The 22,311-nt window shown below is 47.6% G+C and overlaps 1 protein-coding gene across 1 annotated transcript in view; it reads left to right on the top strand.

Moving 5' to 3' along the window:
- The window catches only part of ASS1 (argininosuccinate synthase 1), a 358,057-nt gene that overhangs the window by 153,484 nt on the left and 182,262 nt on the right, over positions 1-22,311 (top strand). Inside the window, exon 7 of the mRNA XM_078646217.1 lies at positions 142-216. Within this exon, the coding sequence (XP_078502343.1) occupies positions 142-216 (75 nt within the window). The remainder of the gene's footprint in view (positions 1-141; positions 217-22,311) is intronic.

The following is a 22,311-nucleotide window of genomic DNA, read 5'->3' as shown; positions in this document are numbered from 1 at the left end:
TGTCTCTCTCTCTCTCTCTTTGCTTTCTGTCTCTCTCTCTGCCTTCTCTCTCACCCTCCTTCGCTCTGACCCCCTCTCCCGTCATTTTGTGGTCCTACCCTCACCCCACATGTTAACCTCTCTCCCTCTCGTTCCCTGCAGATCATCGCCCCCTGGAGGATGCCAGAATTCTACAATCGCTTCCGGGGCAGGACTGACCTCATGGACTACGCCAAGGTGCTGGTGATGTCATTAATTCTGCCCAATCCGGGGAGGTTTTGCGATGGGGTGGCCCGTGGGATTCTGGGTAGGGCGCCATACCCCCTGCCCAACAGACCGGATTCCGGGGGGAGACTCCCAATTTTTTAGGCCAAAAATGCCTTTTTCATACCCGTCTGCACCTAGAATCACCTCTGTTTCAATGTGTGTCAATGGGGAAAATACATTTCCACTATTTTGTTTCAAAATCTCCCACTTTCTAATTGTAAAATGTTGGCACATACGCTTGGATATAGAGGCAGCATTTCACCCCCCTGTCCCAGTGCATTCTGGGTAAGAGCGGTGGTCGAGGGGTGTTTACTTGAAGGTACAGGTGGCACTGGTGGGCACAGAAGGGGCAATCTAAAGCAGGCTGGCATCAAAGTGCGATGGGGGGCCTGGTACTAGCCTGGCACAGTGCCACCTTCACTGGGGATACCTCCCCTCATAGTTTTAATAATCTAATTATACATATCACTCTGCCCCTCGACTGTCCTTGTGTGTATGAACATGTCTCTACACCCAAAGCCTGGCGCTGCGGCCCTGGCACCCTCCTTATACCGCTTGTACCCACCGCCCTTGTCTGTGACAGCCCTCACCACCGTCACAGGCGATGGTGCCCTGTTAGGCCCAGTGGCATATGCTGATACACAATGGCACAGCTTGAGACATAGGGCTAGATGTAGGTAAATGATATTTACCGATTCATAAATACCGAATTTTACCGATTCGGTATTTATGAATCGGTAAATATGAAGGGGGGAGATGTAGGTATTTCCAGATGTGGAAATACCGAATCGTTAAAATTCGGTATTTACCGATTCGGTAAACACCGAATCGGTATTTCCTATTGATTCCTATGGGCTGTGAAGCCCATAGGAATCAATGGGAAATACCGATTCGGTAATTACCGAATCGGTAAATACCGATTCCAGCAAGGGTGCAGGGGGTGTCACTTTGACACCCTCTGGCACCCCAAAAATAGGAATGTGCGCCATGTGGCAGGCATACCTGCCCTAAGGGCATGTCTGTCTGTCACATGGCTAGGTGTGCATGCACACATGTGCATGCACACCTGGATTCGGTATTTTAACACCCAATTACATTGGGTGGTAAAATACCAAGGCCCAGATGTAGGTAAAATAGATTTACCGATTTTTAATTACCGAATTGCACCGATTCGGTAATTAAAAATCGGTAAATCTAAGGGGTGGATATGTAGGAACATCCAGATGTTCCTTTTACCGATTCGGTAAATATCTGTATTTACCGATTCGGTAAATACCGACCGGTAATGCCCCATTCATTCCTATGGGCTTTGAAGCCCATAGGAATGAATGGGGCATTACCGGTCGGTATTTACCGAATCGGTAAATCCCGATTTTGACAAGGGTGCAGGGGGTGTCACTTTGACACCCTCTAGCACCCCCAAAAAAGATTTGGGTGCCATGTGGCAGGCATACCTGCCCTAAGGGCAGGTCTGCCTGTCATATGGCACAGGTGTGCATGCACACATGTGCATGCACACCGGAATCGGTATTTTACCATCAAATATATTTAATGGTAAAATACAGATTCCGTAAGGGTTGTGGGACTCAGAAGAGTCCCACCTACATATCAAAATTAACGAATAGGTAAAAATACCGAATCGGTATTTTACAGATTCGGTAAATTTACCGATCGGTAAATTTACCGAATCTGTAAAATATTTGGCCCTACATACCATTTTGTAAATACCGGTCGGTAACGGCCGAAAATACCGATTTTCGGCCGTTACCGACCGACCTACATCCGGTCCCAAATTTGTAGGGCCTTTGGGACTCAGAAGAGTCCCACCTACATCTGGGATTTACGGAATCGGTAAAAATACCGATTCGGTATTTTACAGAATCGGTAAATTTACCGATTCTGTAAAATAATGCCCCTACATGCCAATTCTTAAATACCGGTCGGTAACGGACGAAATCGGCCGTTACCGACCGGTATTTTGGCTCCTACATCTGGCCCATAGTAACATATCTTGATGTTCAGTAACACATCTCGATATGCAGTGACACGTCCAGCTACACAGTGACACATACACAGTGACACATCTCGATATGCAGTGACACGTCCAGATACACAGTGGCACACCATGATACATTGTAACACATCCCGATACACAGTGGCATATACTGATACACACTGATACATCTTGAGACATAGTAACACATCCCGATACACAGTGACACATACACAGTGACACATCCCGATACACAGTGACGCATCCAGATACACAGTGGCATATACTGATACACACTGATACATCTTGAGACATAGTAACACATCCCGATACACAGTGACACATACACAGTGACACATCCCGATACACAGTGACACATCCAGATACACAGTGGCATATGCTGATACACAGTGATACATCTTGAGACATAGTAACACATCCTGATACACAGTGACACATACACAGTGACACATCCCGGTACACAGTGACACATCTTGATACACAGTGGCATATGCTGATACACAGTGACTCATCTTGAGACATAGTAACACATCCTGATACACAGTGACACATACACAGTGACACATCTTGATACACAGTGGCATATGCTGATACACAGTGACACATCTTGAGACATAGTAACACATCTTGATGTACAGCAACACATTTTCATACACAGTGACACGTCCTGATACACAGTGACACATCATGATACATTGGAACAAATCCTGATATGCAGTGACACATCCCGATATACTGTGACACATCCGGATACATTGGAACAAATCCCGATACACAGTGAAACATCCCGATACACAGTGACACATTCCGATACACAGTGACACATTCTGATACACAGTGACGCATTCTGATACACAGTGACACATCCGGATACATTGGAACAAATCCCGATACACAGTGAAACATTCTGATACACAGTGACACATTCTGATACACAGTGACGCATTCCGATACACAGTGAAACATTCCGATACACAGTGACACATTCTGATACACAGTGACTCATTCCGATACACATTGACACATCTTGAAACATTGTGACACGTCCCAATACACAGTAGCACATCCCGATACACTGTGACACATCCAGATACACATTCCTATGCACGGTGACACATTCGGACGCACGGCGATACCTCCTGATGCACGGTGACACATGTTGATACACATTGAATACATCCTAATGCACAGTAACACAACTTGATACACAGTGAGGGATCATGTGCCAGGCCTTTGATTCTGTAAATTGTAGGAACTCTGGGCCGGAGTGGGTGTGAGAGGTGAGGCCCTCCTGTCTCAGGACACAGGATGTGAGGGCACCCGGTGCTGGGGGGCCATGCAATGCATAAAGGTGCTGTGTTGGGGTCCACCTGATGCAAGGACACACAGTGTTGGGGGCCACGTGATGCAAAGACATGCAGAATGGGGTTCCATGCAGTGCAAGGACATGCAGCGTCAAGGGGCACACAATGCAAGGACTTGCAGTAAAAGGAGTCACGTGATGCAAGGACATACAATAACTAACCCTGGGCGGAGTTCAGGGAGTTGCGCTACGCGGAACTCCGTGAAGTGGCATAAAAACTCTGCCGCACTACGCGGAGCTCTGCAAGCAGTGGAGTTCCATAGAAAAATGCTGTTTGCGGTGATTACCCAGTGCGATGCTTGTCTGCACTGTGCAATCATCGCGAACGGCACCTTGCACAGCGCAAGCGGTCCCTTCTTTCCCTTTTCTGCCACTCGAGTAGATTTTTACTCGACCGGCAGCTTTCTCAATACGAAAAAGCAGTTTCTCATTGCGAGTGGTCGTGAGCATACGCAACCAATCGCAATGTGAAACCTGACCACCCGCATTGAGAAGTCTCGCGGGATGATTATTTTCCACGCTCGCTAACTTCATGTTGACGATCGTGAACGAGAAAAAATCTCGAGCAGAGCATAGTTCACCCCCCAGGGTTAGCAATAACAGGGGACACGTGATGCAAGGTCATGTAGTAACAGGAGTCATGTGATTCAGGGACATGCAGTAACAGGGGTCACGTGTTCCAAGAACATGCAGTAACAGGGGTCACTGTTTTGTGTCCATTGGGTACGGTACTTCCCTTCTGACCTGGGGGTTGAATTTGCGTAGTTGTGCTATGGAAAGCTCAGCGAAATGGTAATAAATCTCTGCGAACACTCGGAGTTGCTTGTTCTTCCCGTTCACGATGCTTTTTTTCCTGTTCACGAACGGTGTTTGCGTGCTCGGGGGGGAATATCTTGTGACATGGATTTTGACAGCGCAAACAAGCAAAAAATTCCACAAAGCTGCAGATCGTGGAATTTTTGGCAATTCCGCGTTCTCCGCGGAATGCAAAATTACCCAAATTCCGCAAGCGGAATGGAATTTACCGCCCAGGCCTAGTCTTAACGCCACTCCGTTGAGGTCGGAAGGGGCCACAGGAAGATGATGTCTGCGCACAGATGGAGGGGTCTCAGATCCGAGCTGGTAGTGTGCAGAATCACAACTCTCCTAGCAAAGTTCGGAAAAATGCACAAATATTCGCTTTTGTGATGTTGCAAAGTTACTCAACTTCATCTACCGCCCCCTGAGGCGTGACGTTTTAGTGCAAAACGAGTTCTTGAAGGAGATTCCCCCACAAAACCCTTTCAGATGGCAGACTGAGTGTGCACTCCAGCCCCAAGCCAGACCTCCCTCCCACAGCTCCATAGATGGACTCACCTGATTATTGGGGTGACTCCAGTGGGGAGGGGCCCTGCACAAAGAGCTGTCAGTCCATTCCATCCTCCAGTGTCAATCACATTGGCCCACACTGTCTGGACCTGAGACACCCCTAAATGCCCGTCACACCCCAGCATGCCCTGGCAACTGAACCAGCCCCACCGGCTCGTGCGTGCATATGCCTCCATGTCTTGGGGATGATGCTGCAGACTGAGCTGGACATGTCTGTTTCATCAGTCTGCAGCTGGCGCCCCAAATCTGTAGCTGGCCCCCCTGCGTTTACAGGCTGAGCCTACCCGACTGCAAGGCCTGGAAACCTCTTTTTGGTGCTTTTACTGACACTTTCTCCCCCCCCCCTCCCCCAGACACTCCTGTCCACCCCAGTCATTCTCTTTCCCTCTTTTACCCTCGTGTCCGCTCTTTCTCTCTCTCTCTCTCTCTCTCTCGCTCGCATCATTCTCTTTCTCAAACTCTGAACCCCCTATGTTATCTCTGTAGACTTCCATCCTTCCTTTCCTTTCCTTTCCTTTCCTCCCCTATTTTCTTTCCTCCTTCATTCCCCCTCCCTCTCTCTCTCTCTCTCTCTCTCCCTCTCTCTCTCCCTCTCTCTCTCCCTCTCTCTCTCCCTCTCTCTCTCCCTCTCTCTCTCCCTCTCTCCCTTTCTCTCTCTCCCTCTCTCCCTTCCTCTCTCCCTCCCTCTCTTCGTCTCTCTCTCCCTCTTTCATCGTTTCCTTCCTTCTTCTCCTTTCTTCCCCCTTCCTTCCTTCATCGTTTCCTTCCTTCTTCTCCTTTCTTTCCCCTTCCTTACTTGCTTTTCATTTTAAGTCTTCTTTTTTCTTTCACTCTCCCCTTTTCTTGCTCTTTCCCAGTGTCTCCCCACCCTTCCCTTTCTATCCTATGCTCCGTCTGTTTCACTCTTTTTCAAACTTCTGTTCTTTCTTTCTTATTCAATGTTTTCTTCTTTTTCATCATTCTCTCTTTCTTTTCCTCTTTGGTTTTCTTGCCTTCTTGCCCCAGTGCCGAGGGCGCTGCTGCTTTGAATAGAAACAAATGGCCGTGTGGACGAGCACTTAATGGTGTCTGTCAGACAAGGAAGTGTGAGGCCTAGAGGGCTGTGTCACTGAGGGCCCTGTGTGTCCATCTCTTATCTGTCACTGAGGGCCCTGTCTTTCCATCTCTTATCTGTCACTGAGGCCCTTATCCGTCACTGAGGCCCTTATCTGTCACTGAGTCCTTATCTGTCACTGAGGCCCTTGTGTGCCCAACCCTTATCTGTCACTGAGGCCCTTATCTGTCACTGAGGCCCTTATCTGTCACTGAGGCCCTTATCTGTCACTGAGACCCTTATCTGTCACTGAGACCCTTGTGTGTCCAACCCTTATCTGTCACTGAGGCCCTTATCTGTCACTGAGGCCCTTATCTGTCACTGAGGCCCTTATCTGTCACTGAGACCCTTGTGTGTCCAACCCTTATCTGTCACTGAGGGCCCTGTGTGTCCAACCCTTATCTGTCACTGAGGCCCTTATCTGTCACTGAGGCCCCTATCTGTCACTGAGGCCCTTATCTGTCACTGAGACCCTTGTGTGTCCAACCCTTATCTGTCACTGAGGGCCCTGTGTGTCCAACCCTTATCTGTCACTGAGGCCCTTATCCGTCACTGAGGCCCTTATCCGTCACTGAGGCCCTTATCTGTCACTGAGGCCCTTATCTGTCACTGAGACCCTTGTGTGTCCAACCCTTATCTGTCACTGAGGCCCTTATCTGTCACTGAGGCCCTTATCTGTCACTGAGGCCCTTATCTGTCACTGAGACCCTTGTGTGTCCAACCCTTATCTGTCACTGAGGCCCTTATCTGTCACTGAGGCCCTTATCTGTCACTTAGGCCCTTATCTGTCACTGAGGCCCTTATCTGTCACTGAGGCCCTTATCTGTCACTGAGGCCCTTATCTATCACTGAGGCCCTTATCTGTCACTGAGACCCTTGTGTGTCCAACACTTATCTGTCACTGAGGCCCTTATCTGTCACTGAGGCCCTTATCTGTCACTGAGGCCCTTATCTGTCACTGAGACCCTGGTGTGTCCAACCCTTATCTGTCACTGAGGCCCTTATCTGTCACTGAGGCCCTTATCTGTCACTGAGACCCTTGTGTTTCCAACCCTTATCTGTCACTGAGGGCCCTGTGTGTCCAACCCTTATCTGTCACTGAGACCCTTATCTGTCACTGAGGCCCTTATCTGTCACTGAGGCCCTTATCTGTCACTGAGGCCCTTATCTGTCACTGAGGCCCTTATCTGTCACTGAGGCCCTTATCTGTCACTGAGACCCTTATCTGTCACTGAGGCCCTCATCTGTCACTGAGGGCCCTGTGTGTCCAACACTTATCTGTCACTGAGACCCTTATCTGTCACTGAGGCCTTTATCTGTCACTGAGGCCCTTATCTGTCACTAAGGTCCTTGTGTTTCCAACCCTTATCTGTCACTGAGACCCTTGTGTTTCCAACACTTATCTGACACTGAGACCCTTATCTGTCACTGAGACCCATGTGTTTCCATCCCTTATCTGTCCCTGAGACCCATGTGTTTCCATCCCTTATCTGTCACTGAGGGCCCTGTGTTTCCAACCCTTATCTGACACTGAGACCCTTATCTGTCACTGAGACCCATGTGTTTCCATCCCTTATCTGTCACTGAGACCCTTGTATTTCCAACACTTATCTGTCACTGAGGCCCTTATCTGTCACTGAGACCCTTGTGTTTCCAACCCTTATCTGTCACTGAGACCCTTGTATTTCCAACACTTATCTGTCACTGAGGCCCTTATCTGTCACTGAGACCCTTGTGTTTCCAACCCTTATCTGTCACTGAGACCCTTGTATTTCCAACACTTATCTGTCACTGAGGCCCTTATCTGTCACTGAGACCCTTGTGTTTCCAACCCTTATCTGTCACTGAGACCCTTGTGTTTCCAACCCTTATCTGTCACTGAGACCCTTGTATTTCCAACACTTATCTGTCACTGAGGCCCTTATCTGTCACTGAGACCCTTGTGTTTCCAACCCTTATCTGTCACTGAGACCCTTGTATTTCCAACACTTATCTGTCACTGAGGCCCTTATCTGTCACTGAGACCCCTGTGTTTCCAACCCTTATCTGTCACTGAGGTCCTTGTGTTTCCAACCCTTATCTGTCACTGAGACCCTTGTGTTTCCAACCCTTATCTGTCACTGAGGCCCTTATCTGTCACTGAGGTCCTTGTGTTTCCAACCCTTATCTGTCACTGAGGCCCTTATCTGTCACTGAGACCCTTGTGTTTCCAACCCTTATCTGTCACTGAGGGCCCTGTGTTTCCAACCCTTATCTGTCACTGAGGCATCTGTGTTTCCAACCCTTATCTGTCACTGAGGCCCTTATCGGTCACTGAGACCCTTGTGTTTCCAACACTTATCTGTCACTGAGGCCCTTATCTGTCACTAAAACCCTTATCTGTCACTGAGACCCTTGTGTTTCCAACCCTTATCTGTCACTGAGGCCCTTATCTGTCACTGAGGCCTTTATCTGTCACTGACGGCCCTGTGTGTCCAACCCTTATCTGTCACTGAGACCCTTGTATTTCCAACACTTATCTGTCACTGAGGCCCTTATCTGTCACTGAGGCCCTTATCTGTCACTTAGGCCCTTATCTGTCACTGAGGCCCTTATCTGTCACTGAGGCCCTTATCTATCACCGAGGCCCTTATCTGTCACTGAGACCCTGGTGTGTCCAACCCTTATCTGTCACTGAGGCCCTTATCTGTCACTGAGGCCCTTATCTGTCACTGAGGCCCTTATCTGTCACTGAGACCCTTGTGTTTCCAACCCTTATCTGTCACTGAGGGCCCTGTGTGTCCAACCCTTATCTGTCACTGAGACCCTTATCTGTCACTGAGGCCCTTATCTGTCACCGAGGCCCTTATCTGTCACCGAGGCCCTTATCTGTCACTGAGGCCCTTATCTGTCACTGAGGCCCTTATCTGTCACTGAGACCCTTATCTGTCACTGAGGCCCTTATCTGTCACTGAGGCCCTTATCTGTCACTGAGGCCCTTATCTGTCACTGAGGCCCTTATCTGTCACTGAGACCCTTATCTGTTACTGAGGCCCTTATCTGTCACTGAGACCCTTATCTGTCACTAAGGCCCTTATCTGTCACTGAGACCCTTATCTGTCACTGAGGCCCTTATCTGTCACTGAGGCCCTTATCTGTCACTGAGGCCCTTATCTGTCACTGAGACCCTTATCTGTCACTGAGGCCCTTATCTGTCACTGAGGCCCTTATCTGTCACTGAGGCCCTTATCTGTCACTGAGGCCCTCATCTGTCACTGAGGGCCCTGTGTGTCCAACACTTATCTGTCACTGAGGGCCCTGTGTTTCCAACCCTTATCTGTCACTGAGACCCTTATCTGTCACTGAGGCCTTTATCTGTCACTGAGGCCCTTATCTGTCACTAAGGTCCTTGTGTTTCCAACCCTTATCTGTCACTGAGACCCTTGTGTTTCCAACACTTATCTGACACTGAGACCCTTATCTGTCACTGAGACCCATGTGTTTCCATCCCTTATCTGTCACTGAGACCCATGTGTTTCCATCCCTTATCTGTCACTGAGGGCCCTGTGTTTCCAACCCTTATCTGACACTGAGACCCTTATCTGTCACTGAGACCCATGTGTTTCCATCCCTTATCTGTCACTGAGACCCTTGTATTTCCAACACTTATCTGTCACTGAGGCCCTTATCTGTCACTGAGACCCTTGTGTTTCCAACCCTTATCTGTCACTGAGACCCTTGTATTTCCAACACTTATCTGTCACTGAGGCCCTTATCTGTCACTGAGACCCTTGTGTTTCCAACCCTTATCTGTCACTGAGACCCTTGTATTTCCAACACTTATCTGTCACTGAGGCCCTTATCTGTCACTGAGACCCTTGTGTTTCCAACCCTTATCTGTCACTGAGACCCTTGTGTTTCCAACCCTTATCTGTCACTGAGACCCTTGTATTTCCAACACTTATCTGTCACTGAGGCCCTTATCTGTCACTGAGACCCTTGTGTTTCCAACCCTTATCTGTCACTGAGACCCTTGTATTTCCAACACTTATCTGTCACTGAGGCCCTTATCTGTCACTGAGACCCCTGTGTTTCCAACCCTTATCTGTCACTGAGGTCCTTGTGTTTCCAACCCTTATCTGTCACTGAGACCCTTGTGTTTCCAACCCTTATCTGTCACTGAGGCCCTTATCTGTCACTGAGGTCCTTGTGTTTCCAACCCTTATCTGTCACTGAGGCCCTTATCTGTCACTGAGACCCTTGTGTTTCCAACCCTTATCTGTCACTGAGGGCCCTGTGTTTCCAACCCTTATCTGTCACTGAGGCATCTGTGTTTCCAACCCTTATCTGTCACTGAGGCCCTTATCGGTCACTGAGACCCTTGTGTTTCCAACACTTATCTGTCACTGAGGCCCTTATCTGTCACTGAGACCCTTATCTGTCACTGAGACCCTTGTGTTTCCAACCCTTATCTGTCACTGAGGCCCTTATCTGTCACTGAGGCCTTTATCTGTCACTGACGGCCCTGTGTGTCCAACCCTTATCTGTCACTGAGACCCTTGTATTTCCAACACTTATCTGTCACTGAGGCCCTTATCTGTCACTGAGGCCCTTATCTGTCACTGAGGCCCTTATCTGTCACTGAGGCCCTTATCTGTCACTGAGGCCCTTATCTGTCACTGAGACCCTTGTGTTTCCAACCCTTATCTGTCACTGAGGGCCCTGTGTGTCCAACGCTTATCTGTCACTGAGGCCCTTATCCGTCACTGAGGCCCTTATCCGTCACTGAGGCCCTTATCTGTCACTGAGGCCCTTATCTGTCACTGAGACCCTTGTGTGTCCAACCCTTATCTGTCACTGAGGCCCTTATCTGTCACTGAGGCCATTATCTGTCACTTAGGCCCTTATCTGTCACTGAGGCCCTTATCTGTCACTGAGGCCCTTATCTGTCACTGAGGCCCTTATCTATCACTGAGGCCCTTATCTGTCACTGAGACCCTTGTGTGTCCAACACTTATCTGTCACTGAGGCCCTTATCTGTCACTGAGGCCCTTATCTGTCACTGAGGCCCTTATCTGTCACTGAGACCCTTGTGTGTCCAACCCTTATCTGTCACTGAGGCCCTTATCTGTCACTGAGGCCCTTATCTGTCACTGAGGCCCTTATCTGTCACTGAGACCCTTGTGTTTCCAACCCTTATCTGTCACTGAGGGCCCTGTGTGTCCAACCCTTATCTGTCACTGAGACCCTTATCTGTCACTGAGGCCCTTATCTGTCACTGAGGCCCTTATCTGTCACTGAGGCCCTTATCTGTCACTGAGGCCCTCATCTGTCACTTAGTCCTTATCTGTCACTGAGACCCTTATCTGTCACTGAGGCCCTCATCTGTCACTGAGGGTCCTGTGTGTCCAACACTTATCTGTCACTGAGGGCCCTGTGTTTCCAACCCTTATCTGTCACTGAGACCCTTATCTGTCACTGAGGCCTTTATCTGTCACTGAGGCCCTTATCTGTCACTAAGGTCCTTGTGTTTCCAACCCTTATCTGTCACTGAGACCCTTGTGTTTCCAACACTTATCTGACACTGAGACCCTTATCTGTCACTGAGACCCATGTGTTTCCATCCCTTATCTGTCACTGAGACCCATGTGTTTCCATCCCTTATCTGTCACTGAGGGCCCTGTGTTTCCAACCCTTATCTGACACTGAGACCCTTATCTGTCACTGAGACCCATGTGTTTCCATCCCTTATCTGTCACTGAGACCCTTGTATTTCCAACACTTATCTGTCACTGAGGCCCTTATCTGTCACTGAGACCCTTGTGTTTCCAACCCTTATCTGTCACTGAGACCCTTGTATTTCCAACACTTATCTGTCACTGAGGCCCTTATCTGTCACTGAGACCCCTGTGTTTCCAACCCTTATCTGTCACTGAGGTCCTTGTGTTTCCAACCCTTATCTGTCACTGAGACCCTTGTGTTTCCAACCCTTATCTGTCACTGAGGCCCTTATCTGTCACTGAGGTCCTTGTGTTTCCAACCCTTATCTGTCACTGAGGCCCTTATCTGTCACTGAGACCCTTGTGTTTCCAACCCTTATCTGTCACTGAGGGCCCTGTGTTTCCAACCCTTATCTGTCACTGAGGCATCTGTGTTTCCAACCCTTATCTGTCACTGAGGCCCTTATCTGTCACTGAGACCCTTGTGTTTCCAACCCTTATCTGTCACTGAGACCCTTGTATTTCCAACACTTATCTGTCACTGAGGCCCTTATCTGTCACTGAGACCCCTGTGTTTCCAACCCTTATCTGTCACTGAGGTCCTTGTGTTTCCAACCCTTATCTGTCACTGAGACCCTTGTGTTTCCAACCCTTATCTGTCACTGAGGCCCTTATCTGTCACTGAGGTCCTTGTGTTTCCAACCCTTATCTGTCACTGAGGCCCTTATCTGTCACTGAGACCCTTGTGTTTCCAACCCTTATCTGTCACTGAGGGCCCTGTGTTTCCAACCCTTATCTGTCACTGAGGCATCTGTGTTTCCAACCCTTATCTGTCACTGAGGCCCTTATCGGTCACTGAGACCCTTGTGTTTCCAACACTTATCTGTCACTGAGGCCCTTATCTGTCACTGAGACCCTTATCTGTCACTAAGACCCTTGTGTTTCCAACCCTTATCTGTCACTGAGACCCTTGTATTTCCAACACTTATCTGTCACTGAGGCCCTTATCTGTCACTGAGACCCTTGTGTTTCCAACCCTTATCTGTCACTGAGACCCTTGTATTTCCAACACTTATCTGTCACTGAGGCCCTTATCTGTCACTGAGGCCCTTATCTGTCACTGAGGCCCTTATCTGTCTCTGAGGCCCTTATCTGTCACTGAGGCCCTTTTCTGTCACTGAGGCCCTTATCTGTCACTGAGACCCTTGTGTTTCCAACCCTTATCTGTCACTGAGACCCTTGTATTTCCAACACTTATCTGTCACTGAGTCCTTATCTGTCACTGAGACCCTTATCTGTCACTGAGGCCCTTATCTGTCACTGAGGTCCTTGTGTTTCCAACCCTTATCTGTCACGGAGACCCTTATCTGTCACTGAGGTCCTTGTGTTTCCGACCCTTATCTGTCACTGAGACCCTTGTGTTTCCAACCCTTATCTGTCACTGAGGCCCTCAGTCAAGTCAAGTCAAGTCAAGTCAGAATTTATATAGCGCACTACATACCCAGAGGGTCTCAAGGCGCTTGAGGAAGGGGGCGGGGGGGGTTATTTATCGAATATCCAGGTTTTAAGCTGTTTTCTGAAGGCTAGGTGGTTTTGAGTAAGGCGGAGGTGTATGGGAAGGGAATTCCAGGTTTTGGCCGCTAAGAAGGAGAAGGATCTTCCCCCCCATGGTGGCTTTGTGGATGCGCGGGACGGCGGCGAGGGCTTGGTTGGACGACCGCAGCTGGCGGGTGGGGGTGTAAAAGGAAAGGCGCGTGTTGAGGCAATCCGGTCCAAGTTCGTATAGGGCTTTGTGTGCGTGGGTGAGGAGACGGAACATTATCCTTTTGTTGACGGGGAGCCAGTGCAGGTCTTTCAGGCGACCGGAGATGTGGTCTTTGCGAGGGATGTCTAGTATGAGTCTGGCTGAAGCATTTTGGATGCGTTGGAGTTTTTTCTGCAGTTTTGCGGTGGTACCGGCATAAAGGGTGTTTCCGTAGTCTAGACGGCTAGTAATCAGTGCGTGGGTGACCGTTTTTCTTGTTTCGATGGGGATCCAGCGAAATGTTTTTTTGAGCATGCGTAGGATGTTGAAGCATGATGATGAGACGGCGTTGACTTGTCTGGTCATCGAGAGTGAGGAGTCCAGGACGATGCCCAGGTTCCGTGCGTGGTCAGTCGGTATGGGGGCTTTTCCTAGGGCCGTTGGCCACCAAGAGTCGTCCCAGGCGGAAGGGGATGCACCTAAGATGAGGACTTCCATTTTGTCCGAGTTCAGTTTCAGACGGCTGTGCTTCATCCACTCGGCTACTTCTTTCATCCCTTCATGTAGGTTGGTTTTGGCGGTGTTTGGGTCTTTGGTGAGTGAGAGGATCAGCTGAGTGTCATCAGCGTAGGAGATGATGTTGAGGTTGTGTTGACGTGCGATGATTGCGAAGGGGCTCATGTAGACGTTGAAGAGGGTGGGGCTGAGTGATGATCCTTGCGGGACGCCACAGATGACTGCGGAGGCCTCTGATTTAAAAGGGGGGAGGCGGACTCTCTGAGTTCTTCCAGCGAGGAACGAGATGATCCAGTCCAATGCTTTTCCTTGAACTCCAATGTTTCTGAGGCGTTGTATCAGGGTGCTATGGCAGACAGTGTCGAAGGCTGCGGAGAGGTCAAGGAGGATGAGGGCGACTGTGTCTCCGTTGTCCAGTAGAGTTCGGATGTCGTCTGTTGCTGCGATGAGGGCGGTCTTGGTGCTGTGTTTGGCTCGGAAGCCAGATTGTGAGGAGTCGAGTGATTTGTTGGTTTCGAGGAAGGCGGCGAGTTGATTGTTGATGGCTTTCTCAATGACTTTGGCAGGGAATGGGAGGAGCGAGATGGGGCGGTAGTTTTTGAGTTCGGTGGGGTCAGCTGTGGGTTTCTTCAGAAGGGCGCTGAGTTCGGCGTGTTTCCAGCTTTCTGGGAATGTGGCGGAGTTGAGGGAGCAGTTGATGACGTCTCGGAGATGGGGTGCGATAATGGAGTCTGCTTTGTTGAAGATGTGATGGGGGCATGGGTCTGTAGGGGATCCTGAATGGATGGAGTTCATCAGGTGAATGGTGTCTTAATAATAATAATACTGGATTTTGTAAAGCGCAACAGCTACCTCGCGAGGAGGTGTCCCGGCGCTAGTAGAACACAGATGACCCGGGGCAAATGAAGGAAAAGCTAACGGGGTTGGATAAAGAGCCAAGTTTTCAGCAATGTCTTAAAACAAGGTTCAGAAGGAGCCCGTTGAATTTCTTGTGGCAGTGTATTCCACAGAGCGGCGACGTTAGCCGAGAAGGTCCGACCGCCTAGTCGAGCCTTTTTCGTGCGTGGGACTGCCAATTGAACACGGCAATTGGACCGCAATGCACGGGTTTGGGAGTATCTGGGGAGGCGGTTTTTCAAGTATTCTGGACAGGAGCCATGCAGAGATCTAAACGCCAATGTCAATGCTTTAAACTTTATTCTGCTGGCAACTGGCAGCCAGTGCAGGGATCGAAGATGCGGAGAGATTGACTGCTTGAGTGGGGTGCGCAGTAACAGTCTCGCAGCCGCATTTTGAACTACCTGAAGCTTTTGTGTCAGGTATTTTGGTAAGCCTAGGTAGAGTCCGTTGGCATAATCCAGCCTTGAGGTAACAGTAGCGTGGATAACCGTTTTTCGGCAGCTCTCTGGAAGAAGTCTGAGGATTTTTCGGAGATTTCTCAGTTTTCTCATGCAACAGCCGGCAACTTGTTGGATATGGGAGGTAAAGGACATGCTATCATCCCATCTCACTCCGAGATTTTTTTGCCGTGTGACTAGGTGAGGGGGCAGGGCCCATCTCCATCGGCCACCAAAGTTCTGACGCGGGAAGGGGACCCTTGCCAAAAAAGATAACTTCGGTTTTATTGGCATTGAGTCTTAATTTATTTGCATTCATCCAATGCGCTACATCTTGGAGACAGCCTTTGAAGTTTGAAAAGGACTCTTGCGTGATCTCAGAATACGGAAATACCAACTGGGTGTCGTCGGCATACGAAATTGCCTTGACACCCCAGTTGGCAATTAGCGTAAAGAGAGGAGCAAGGTAGACGTAAACTCGGACGGACCATCGAGGAAGGCGGAGCTACATGACCGCGCTGACCGACAGACAAGGTAGGAGCGCCGGCACCCCCAGCGTGGCCCCACCAGCTGATAACGCCCTAAGACTGCAGCTCCCCAAGACAAAGCAGAGGGACATCGGGGATACCGCAATTTGAGGAGATACGAGAAGCGGCTCGCCTGTCCTTAAAATGGCGGCCGCATAGGACTAAGTTAAGTCACACGAACAACTCGATCTCGCCAATCAGAAACCTCAAGGCACTGACATAGAAATAGGACTAGCAGCGTGAGCCAACGAAGGAAGACAGCCCTGTCCTTTCAGAACAGACAAGGAAAAGGGACCAACTAATCTTTAACTGAAACTGAAATAGGACTGACGCTGGGAGCAAGAAAAAGGAGACCTCCCAGAACCCACCTATGAAAGAATGTAATCGGAGATGGGACCAAGAGTAGCAAATGAAAGGAGACCTACCAAAACCCTCCCAATTGCTACATAATCACTGATATAAGGGCTAATCAAGTTAATGAGTACTAAGAGAGAAAGGATCAAGGGCTAATTAAATTAATGAGTACTAAGAGAGAAAGGATCAAGGAAATAAAAGGAACTAACCAATCCCCAGAAGAATAAGTGGAAAGAAAGAAAGGACCAAGGAAAGAAAAAAGGGACCAAACAATATCAAGGGAAAAGAGAAAAATATTAACTTCAAAGAACTGATTAGAATAAAGTAATATTAACTTCAAAGAACAAATTAGAATAAAGTAGCATCACTAATGAGGACCAAACGAACCTGAAGATTCAATATAAATAATTGGCTGGAAGTCACTCACACCTCCTACATGCCTACAAAGGTTTAACAATAAGAGTAGACTATACCGTTAAGGAAACTATACTTTACATCTGGAAACCATAGTACTGAGTCACTTGATTTCTAGATCCCCTGGATACACCAGCTAGGAACTACTCAGTGCAAAAGTGTCAATAAGCTCTTGCAGACCCTCATTGTGGAGCGAACATGGATGGAAGATACCAAAGATCGCATGGATTCAACTCAAAGAGCATAGATTATCCTTCAAATTTATCCAAAAATGCTGCCAAAAAATTCAAACACAACACTTTGAGAAAAAATCCGGACATGCTGTTCTCTGACCCATATTTTGATATAGTCAAAGGCAGCATGATGAACGACCTCATATTCTACACTGACAAAACAGCTAAATGGCGTAACGTCCTGACAGAAATGCTGTTCACTAAAACTATAAAAAACATACCATATGGCACAAAAATAACGACCTCATTAACTAAAAGAAGTAATACAGATTTATGCATTACCATGTATAAAACGGGAATTGTGCTGATACAAGCAACCAACAGAGAACTTGAGAAATTTGAGATAGCCTTCCAAAACTTAAAGGAACGCATAGAAGGACCAAGCTACCAGCAAAACATGACAGTACCGGATGCCACACTTGGAAGCAACGATCTCACTACTAGAGACACCATTCAAACGGAAGGCCAGAACAACCAAATTGGTAACACCGGAGATTCAACAGAAAACGCGATGATAATACCAGAGAATGAGATAGTAAGGACAGCGCTGTCCACTAATCCTCGAAATAAAGAGGAGAACCAGACCCTAAGGAAAGAGCCGCTGCCGCTAATGCACAACTCCAACGCGCCTGAAGATTGTACCCCAGCTACAAGTGAGTCCCGCTACGAAGCTATCGAAAGATTTAATGTAGATGATATGAACCCACTCCATCCCCCCTCGAAGATGAGACTTGAGCCCCAGAGACCCTCATCCACAAAAACACCCCTTACATCCCATAACATTAGAATTAATGGGGACACCTCTCATAGAACATCTTATAGAACCAGAACTCAGAACCAAATCAAGATTACTAAGAAAAGATCTGTGACAAACAGAACAGATTACTCACGAAGAAGGGCAAACTCCAATACCAATCCAGCTAGGGCCATCTCACATGCAAAATCATCCCGAACACAGAAACAACTCAAGGAACTTCAGAAAAACGTAGATAACCTGGCACAAAACTCGATGGAAATCTCACAGACAATTGGAAAAATCTGGGAGATGGCGATAAATACGCACACCAAGGTCTCACACATCCAGAATCTGATACTCAGACCCAACAGACCTAACAGGACCAAGCCCGTGTCTAATGAAGAAGCTCTGGCTCTGCTCCGATCTTATGAACAACCTGCCCGGAGTAGGGAGAAGAATATCATAGTAGTACCTACTGACCCCAATAGAAAGTCCAGAAAGAATGACAGGAAAGCAATTCACCAAAATTTAAAACAAATTCAGTTAGCCACACCCGAATCCGATAAGGGAAAATGCGTAAAATCCCAGAAACCCCTGAATTGTCTTCTACTTAACTGTCGTTCGGCAACGAAACATGCATCAGACATAGCTGCCCTCATCATTAATAAGGAGATTGACTTGGCCATCCTCACGGAAACATGGCTCAATGAATCATCATCTCCTACCATGGACCTCTTAATACCACCACAATATAACATCGTCAGGTTGGACAGACCAAGGAATGTAGGAGGTGGCATAGCTTGCATTCATCGCTCAGAGATCGAGGTCTGCCAATTCCAATCTGACCCCCTAGACTCTTGCGAATATCTTGGTATCAATGTAAGATCACCAAATAATCAAAGCTGCATCTTGCATGCATTCTATCATCCACCAGGAGAGAATGCAAAGTTCACGGAACAATTGATGGAGATCATAACGACCAACTCTAACTCGGATGCCAACAACATATTCCTAGGCGACTTCAACCTCCACTGGGATGACAGTAATGACAAACTGGTCAACTCGCTTAAAAACTTCCTCAGCGAGCTAAAACTTATACAAGCATGCAACCAACCCACTCACTCACAAGGAGCGACTTTAGATTGGATTATTGCAAGAAAAGATGAGGCATCAATCCTCACTATAGACCCATGTGACTGGTCTGACCACCACATCATAACATTTGAGATACCGACAATGAAAAAGGGTAGGACCGTGCAACCACGCAAGCTCAAGAAACTGATCCGAGACACAAAAGAGGCTAATATTGAACTACTGATCGAAAGGTGTGAGAAAGATCTGAAACCACCGTGCAATAAGAAAAATGTAAACGAGTTGACGGATCACTATACAACCGCGATTGGTAACATTGTCAATGACACCATGCCCCAAAAAATGAAAAAGATATCTGAGAAACCAAAAAATCCTTGGTTTAATGAATCATTGAACGAGGACAGGCGCAAACTGAGAATGGCCGAAAGGAAATGGAGACAACATCCCTCCTCCCCGGAGCTGAAAGCCCTCAGGAAAACTAGAAGTGAATACAATAAAAAGATAATCAACTCCAAAAAAGAATTTATCCGATCGGAATTGGACAGTGCCACAAACAGACCGCGAAAACTCTTCGAGATTTTAAAACTACAGTCAAACAAACTAGCCAAAACAGTTCAAGAGAGGACAAAAACTCCCATAAGCTGCGAGGAATTTTCCATATTCTTCACGGAAAAATCCAAATTACTAGAGGTTGAACTCTCAAATGCAGCAACAAACCTCATGACCCTTCCCCCACCTAAAAATGAGGCCAATGTCGCAACAGAAGATCTCCAAACAAAAAATATGGCAAAATGGGATACATTTGAATTATATGACCAGAGAATGATCGCCAAAACGCTGGCGGAACTCAGATCGAACAACCACTATCAAGACCCTCTACCTGGAAAGTGTGTAAGAAAAATCAGCCACACTCTAGTCCCGATCTGGACCGAGATAATAAATGCCTCACTTGCACAAGGAACCCTCCCGGACTGCCTAAAAACAGGGCAGGTAGTGCCCATCATCAAAAAACCGACAGCTGATGCAACAGATCCGAACAACTATCGACCAGTGACCAACATCCCACTACTGGCCAAACTCATTGAGAAATGCGTACAGGGCCAACTAAGTCAACATATCGCAAAATTCTCACTACTTGATGACTGCCAATCAGGATTCAGAACAGGACACAGTACTGAGACTGCGATCCTGCATATTGTCGATGACGCCCTACAAGCCTTAGACCGAAATCAATCATGCCTACTAATCCTCCTAGACCTGTCATCAGCATTTGACACGGTTAACCATGAAGTGCTAATGACCAGGCTACAAAACAGGATGGGATTGTCCGGGAATGTGCTGAAATGGTTCAACTCCTTCCTACAAAACAGGACTCAGCGATTCTTAGTGAATCAAGCAATCTCTTCCCCGAGCCCCACTGCAATCGGGGTCCCACAAGGCTCAACGTTATCCCCAGATCTATTCAACTTGTATGTAGAACCTCTCACGGAGATTCTTCAACAATCACAGATATCCTATCACATGTATGCTGACGACACACAATTATACATAAAGATCGCCTCCCTTGAGGACATTGACTTAATGAACAATACACTAAAGAGAGCTCTGCAATGGTTAACAATGAACCATCTGAAACTAAACGCCCAGAAAACAGAATTCCTGCTAATTTCACCGACAAGGAGCCAACCTGAAGTTAAGGAATGGACTAAATTGTTAACGGCGTTAAATTGCACCCCGACACTAGTTAACTCAGCCAAGTCACTAGGAATTACTCTAGATGAAAACCTTGACATGAAAGATCATATTAATTCAATGGCCAAGAGCGCCCGCTTCCACTTAAATTACTTAAGAAAACTGAAACCCTTTATCTCAGAGTCAGATCTAAAACTGGCTACCCAATCACTAGTTATCTCGAGGATCGAATACGGCTGCACCACACTAGCTGGCCTACCGAAAACATCCACTGCACCACTAAAAGCCTGCCTCAACGCAGCGGCTAGACTCATCACGGGAACGAAGAAATTCGATCATATATCTCCGCACCTGAAAGCACTAAACTGGCTTCCCTACGAAGCCAGAATCCAAATGAAGATGGCCTGTATTACACATAAAGCGGTTCACTACAACACGCCTATATACCTAGCCAAAAAACTCAAGCTATCAGGAGGTAACAGAACAACTAGAAGCGCAAAAGAGTTGCTATTGCGACCAGCCTTTTTCCACAAGAAAAAGACTTACAACAGAGCATTCTCTGGAGCTGCCCCCAGAATCTGGAACTCTATCCCCCCAAGCATCAGGAAGATTCAAAATACAGTAGCATTCAAAAGAGAACTTAAGAGCCACTTGATGAGTAAATACCCTACATAGTGATACCTACGGATTACTGAGACGAGCATTCACGCTACCAGAGGATTGTCCGCTTCATGAATGTTGGAAGAGCAACTCCTGACATCTGACTGTGTCCAGGTTCAAGCCGAGGCTAGACACATACTGCTACCTCATAGACTTGTGAACTGATAACTTTATCTCACTGAAAAAAAAAAAAAAAAAAAAAAAAAACTATAAAACCTCTACCTCACTTGATTAATCTATCTATACTAACATATTATGCACTGGAATACCTTATAACTCTACCTCACTGAACTTGGTTCGAGACCAATGCTAATTGCACAAACATTAAGAACTTATATATCTAATCACGTCCATTCATTATATTGCCTTCTACCTCATATATATGTTGTTGTTATTATTGCTACTATAATGTCTATTTGCTATTCTTTCCTTGTTAAGCGCTCTGATACCCACGGGTCTTGTACGCGCTATATAAAACTCTATAAATAAATAAATAAATAAATAAAGACGTTGAACAAAAGGGGGCTTAGGGCCGACCCTTGCGGAACTCCACAGCCAAGGGTCTTGGGTGCTGAAGAGATCGTCCCAAGTGCCACCTTCTGAGTTCTCTGGGATAGATAAGAATGTATCCAACCCAGCGCCTTATCCTGAATCCCTATCTCGGCCAGCCGGCTGAGAAGTCTGGCGTGGTCCACCGTATCGAAGGCGGCCGACAGATCCAGGAGTACCAGCATTGCTGAGTTCCCTGCATCCATCGACCACCTTACTGACTCGGCTACCTCAATAAGCGCTGTTTCCGTGCTAAAGCCGGGGCGGAAGCCAGACTGTGTTTCATGTAGGATTTTATTTACTTCTACAAATTTGCTCAGTTGGCGCTGTATGACTTTCTCCAACATTTTTCCCGGGGCAGCTAAAAGGGATATAGGGCGGAGATTAGTGAGATCTTCTGGATCCCCATTAGGCTTTTTCTTTAAGGGCAGGAGGGTAGCATGTTTCCATACATCCGGAAATATGCCCGAAACAGTGGAGGAGTTCCAGATATGTTGGAGTACAGGGGCTACGAAATCGGCTATAGAGCTCCATAATTTTGCAGGGCAAGGGTCGTCGGGTGAACCAGATTTGCATCGGACGAGTTCTTGCCTTACTTCACTCAGGGAGATATTCAGGAACTGGGTGAAAGTCTCACCTCGCTCGCCATTACTCGCGAGGTCCTGTTTCACTGT

This window comes from Lissotriton helveticus, chromosome 5_1 (assembly GCF_964261635.1).
Source record: "Lissotriton helveticus chromosome 5_1, aLisHel1.1, whole genome shotgun sequence".
In the NCBI taxonomy this organism is placed as follows: Eukaryota; Metazoa; Chordata; class Amphibia; order Caudata; family Salamandridae; genus Lissotriton; species Lissotriton helveticus.
The sequence above is the reverse complement of the archived record's forward strand: the minus strand, read 5'-3'. Positions and strand labels throughout refer to the sequence as shown.